The sequence below is a fragment of the Sinocyclocheilus grahami genome, unplaced genomic scaffold, assembly GCF_001515645.1.
Source record: "Sinocyclocheilus grahami isolate Dianchi unplaced genomic scaffold, SAMN03320097.WGS_v1.1 scaffold17886.1, whole genome shotgun sequence".
In the NCBI taxonomy this organism is placed as follows: domain Eukaryota; kingdom Metazoa; phylum Chordata; class Actinopteri; order Cypriniformes; family Cyprinidae; genus Sinocyclocheilus; species Sinocyclocheilus grahami.
Window position 1 is genome coordinate 1 of NW_015516839.1, and position 4,154 is coordinate 4,154.

Genomic DNA, 4,154 nt, shown 5'->3' on the forward strand with positions numbered 1-4,154 from the left:
TATGTACGTTCCCTGAACTACATTTCTGCGGCTATTAATATGTTTTATTAATACGGCTATTAATTATCAAAACGAAAAGAGGCAGTGGTGTTTAATAACATATTCGTCTAAATACAATGAGGAAAACTGCAGTAGCCAAGTCGAGCTGACTGACGTTTTCAAATACACTGCTGTTCCATTTGCAGAATTACCGAACTTGCGTTCTCCCATCCCCGGGAGTTCACAATCCCGAGTCGAACTTGCGAAGTCCAAACTACCGAGGAACGCAAGTCCGACATTTGCGTACTTGGCATTGAGAAACGAACCAGACTATTTAGCCTAATCTTCACAGTACTTTAGACCATGATTGAAATGCAGACAGCAACAGGTCTGTGGAGAAAAAAGTTCCTGGGACAAATTGTTCCAGGTAATTTCGGTGGTAAAGCGGCTTAAGTGTATGTTGTCTAGCGTTTTAAAATCTATTCAGATTTTAAAAGTCATGTAGTGTATTCCAGCCTTTATCATTACAGCATTCCTTGCAAGCTTATCCAGGTATATACTCCAGAAATATTATGTAGTGGGATAGTATGCTCTTCTGTACATAGCCTAGTGCTCACCTGCCCCAGTGGGAATCCTGCTTCCTGTCGCTACTTGGAAGCTGTCTAGGGGTTTCTACTGGAGAGAGCATTGAATGACAGTCCCACCGGTCCTCCTTCTCCTCACTGCAGCTCCGCTCAGAGGACAGGCTCAAGTTGGAGGGAGAAGCCAACTGCTCGGTGCTACTGTACACCTGATTCACATGACAAAAACAAGTCATGACCTGCTCCTTTACTGTGTTAAATGCCTCAGTCTGCCTGACTGACAGGCATTACTAGAAGATAACATTGTGCACATTCAGCTATTTCACCTTGCTGAAGCGATGCGAGCAGGAAGAGAACTTGATCTCCTGATAAGATTCATCGTCGTTGGTCTCATCATCCTCCTCAGAGTGATGGTAACGATCAGAACGTGCTGGGCGGCAGATGCAAAGAAGGTTCAGTTGCATCTACATTATATTTATGATTCAGAAAAAGTCATAAAAGAGCAAGGGAGCCACCTACTGTCAAAGTAGCTTGTGTCTTCTTCAGTTTCAAGCTGTGGAATGAACTCTGCTTTCTGTCGTAACAGTCCACTCCAGTCCAGACCATGGAAGAAGATGTGATGTTTGACCTCTGCTGCCCCTCCTGTAGGTCATACCACACATGACATTATGGGGACTTTATCAAGTTTCTAAATAGCAGTGTTGTTATTGTTAACTAAAAACTGTTATGAAACTAATTTAGTTGCAATGGCAACATTTCTAGTTTTCATTTAAGCTTTTTAAGTACAACAATTACTAAAACTGAAATTTAAGAAACAAAATTGAGCCTAAATATAAAAGAATCTATAAAAATTACTGAAACACAAACATTCAAATGGAAACCATGCAAAATATTAAATTAAAAGTTAATTCAAAATATTAATAATTACTATAATATCACATACATAATATTAAAATAAAACTGATAAATGGGCATTCATTAGGACTAAACTGGCAAAACACCCACCAGCTCCCAAGCGCTCTTTGGAACTCTGTCTAAGCAGTTTTGTGATGAGGTCTTGAGACTCAAGAGGCAATGCATCATCACCCTCTGGCCACTCAATTTCATCTATGAAGTGAGAGGGATGCAGACAACATTAGTATAAAGCAGAATTTTACATTGTTGTTGAGCAGTGAAAGCATTTCAAAATACGGGCCCGTATCAAAAGAGACCACTTCCAAATCTATGATATTCTGATGCTTAGATAAAGCTCAGATTCGATCTGCAATGTAGGGCAATCAGAACCTTTTACACTTGTTTTATCATCCAGTAGGCAGAAATAATTTCAATCATGATTGAATTCTCAGGGTTAGGGGTTAAAATCCCTTGATTCTTACCACTGACCACCTGGCCAAAGAGCTCTTCTGGTGTGTCTCCAAAGAAAGGCACACAGCCCACCAGGAACTCATACAGGATAATGCCCATGGCCCACCAATCCACAGGTTTTCCATAACCTTGCCTCAGGATCACCTCTGGTGCAATGTACTCTGGAGTGCCACAGACCTACAAAACAACAGAGAAAAAGTTCACCCAAAATGAAAAATGTTGTCACGATTTACTAGCCCTCAAATTCTTCCACCCCTGTATTTTCTTCCTTTGGTGAAACACAAAATGTCAGAACAACCATTTACCATACAAAAAAGTGGTCATTTTTAATGGTACCATATCAGTAAAAAAATAAAATAAAAAATACAAGTTTGAACTTTTCTGAAGCCATAGTATAGCCCGACTAGAAACATAACTAATTTAACTCATTATTTGTTCAATATTACAATATTGCATGTTACAATATTAATGAATAATGACAATAATGAAAGTTATTAAGGAAATTTAAGAAAGAAATCTAAAGGAAGAAATCTAAGAAAATGATGCCATTTTGTCCTTTCAGGACCTTTGCCATAATTTTTTTGCTCAAAGTCTTCCATTTCCATTACTTCTCAAATCTCATCTCATTTTAAATAACATTTTTTTACCTTAAAGTAAAGCAAAGTAAAATAAAAACGAATGCTGCTCGGACATGTTGCCTAACATTGCCTTTTTTGTTTTATGGAAGAAAATAAAAAAATATATTGTGAATAAATTAAGACAAAACTAGTCCTTTGAATGTGAACACGTTAAACTAGTACAGTATTTGTGCTGAATGTACAGGTAGACTGACCTGTTTATCAATGAACTCTCTTGTGTCTTTCTCCATGTGTTCTTCATACAGGTTTGTGGTCATGTTCATTAAACCGATTTTAGACAGACCGAAGTCAGTCAGTTTAATGTGCCCCATTGACGTAATGAGCAAGCTGAAGACAGGAAACAAACCCAGTGAATGCAATATATGCAGGATGTGGAGTCATGCATAACTGCAGGATTACATCGAGCAGCTCTTACTTGTCAGGTTTGAGATCCCTGTGCACGATGCCATAATTATGAAGATACTCTAGTGCCAGAACAGTCTCTGCAAAGTACATTCTGGCCATGTCCACCGGCAAGGGACCCATATTCTTCAGCAAATTTGCACAGTCTCCACCTGCAAAGACAATTTCATATTAAAACATTACAGCTGCAGACTCACGACTGTATACACGAGGAATGACGCATGTGTGTGTCATAAGATTAGATCACGAAACATATTTGCAACAACACATCATTCTTCTGACTCACCCTCCACATACTCCATGACCATGCAGAGGTGCCGTCGTGTCTCAAAGGAGCAGAACATGCTGACCACAAAAGGGTTCTCTGCAAACGTCAGGATGTCTCGCTCCACAAACACCTGCTGGATCTGGTTCCTCAGGATCAAGTTCTGCCGGTTGATCTTCTTCATGGCAAACCTCTGCCGTGTCCCGCGATGCCTTACCAGGTACACGGCACTGCAAGTCAACACTCAAATCAGGATCAAAGCTGATTGATATTTTTAAGGCTGGAATACACTACAAAACTTTTCAAATCTCAACCGTTTTAAAATCCGACACTTGTTGACTGTAAATGGTTAGAGAAAGAATCTGGGCATCATATACTAAATGACTGAGGATTACACACAATATGACCCATTACAAACACAACAAACCAACACAGAAACATGTGCCTCGTTATGAGAAGACACAAGACTAATGAAAACAGTATGTGTGTGTACTAAAATCGGCTCAAAATATCAACCATGTTTAATATCTTCTGACGGGATGGGATCCTAGTCTAAAGTTAAAAACTGAGTGTCTTTGCCCATCAAAACCTATGTCATTTTCTGTGAAATCTGTCATCTCTGACTGCCCAAAACCTGGAGACTTGATCTGACTTTCCACTACTAGAGTCGACCTCTCCAGAATGCAAACTGAGGGGAAACTCTAGACAAACGTTATATAGTGTATTCCAGCCTTTCGTCAACTGGTGACCTAAATTCATGCGATTCTAAAACAGTCCATTCCTTCTTTAAAGAATAAAGCAATAAATGTAAGCTCACCCATAAGCCCCATTGCTGATGAGCTTTATAGTCTCAAAGTCTCTTTCCAGAGGTTTTCTTCGAGGCGTTGTGGTTCCAAGACGATTCTAGGACACAAAATATGACAC

At 39.5% G+C, this 4,154-nt stretch overlaps 1 protein-coding gene across 1 annotated transcript; it reads right to left on the reverse strand.

Annotated features, from left to right (window-relative positions):
• Positions 1 to 596: 596 nt before the first annotated feature.
• On the reverse strand, positions 597 to 4,129 carry LOC107579519 (microtubule-associated serine/threonine-protein kinase 3-like; the record flags this gene model as incomplete). The annotated part of the gene is made up of 9 exons (XM_016265346.1): positions 4,048 to 4,129; positions 3,252 to 3,460; positions 2,979 to 3,117; positions 2,758 to 2,890; positions 1,937 to 2,102; positions 1,566 to 1,667; positions 1,080 to 1,202; positions 887 to 990; positions 597 to 769 (listed from the first exon to the last, which is right to left on the reverse strand). Coding segments are annotated over exons 2-9 (1,103 nt in total), but the record flags the coding sequence as incomplete, so codon positions are not given.
• Positions 4,130 to 4,154: the final 25 nt, after the last annotated feature.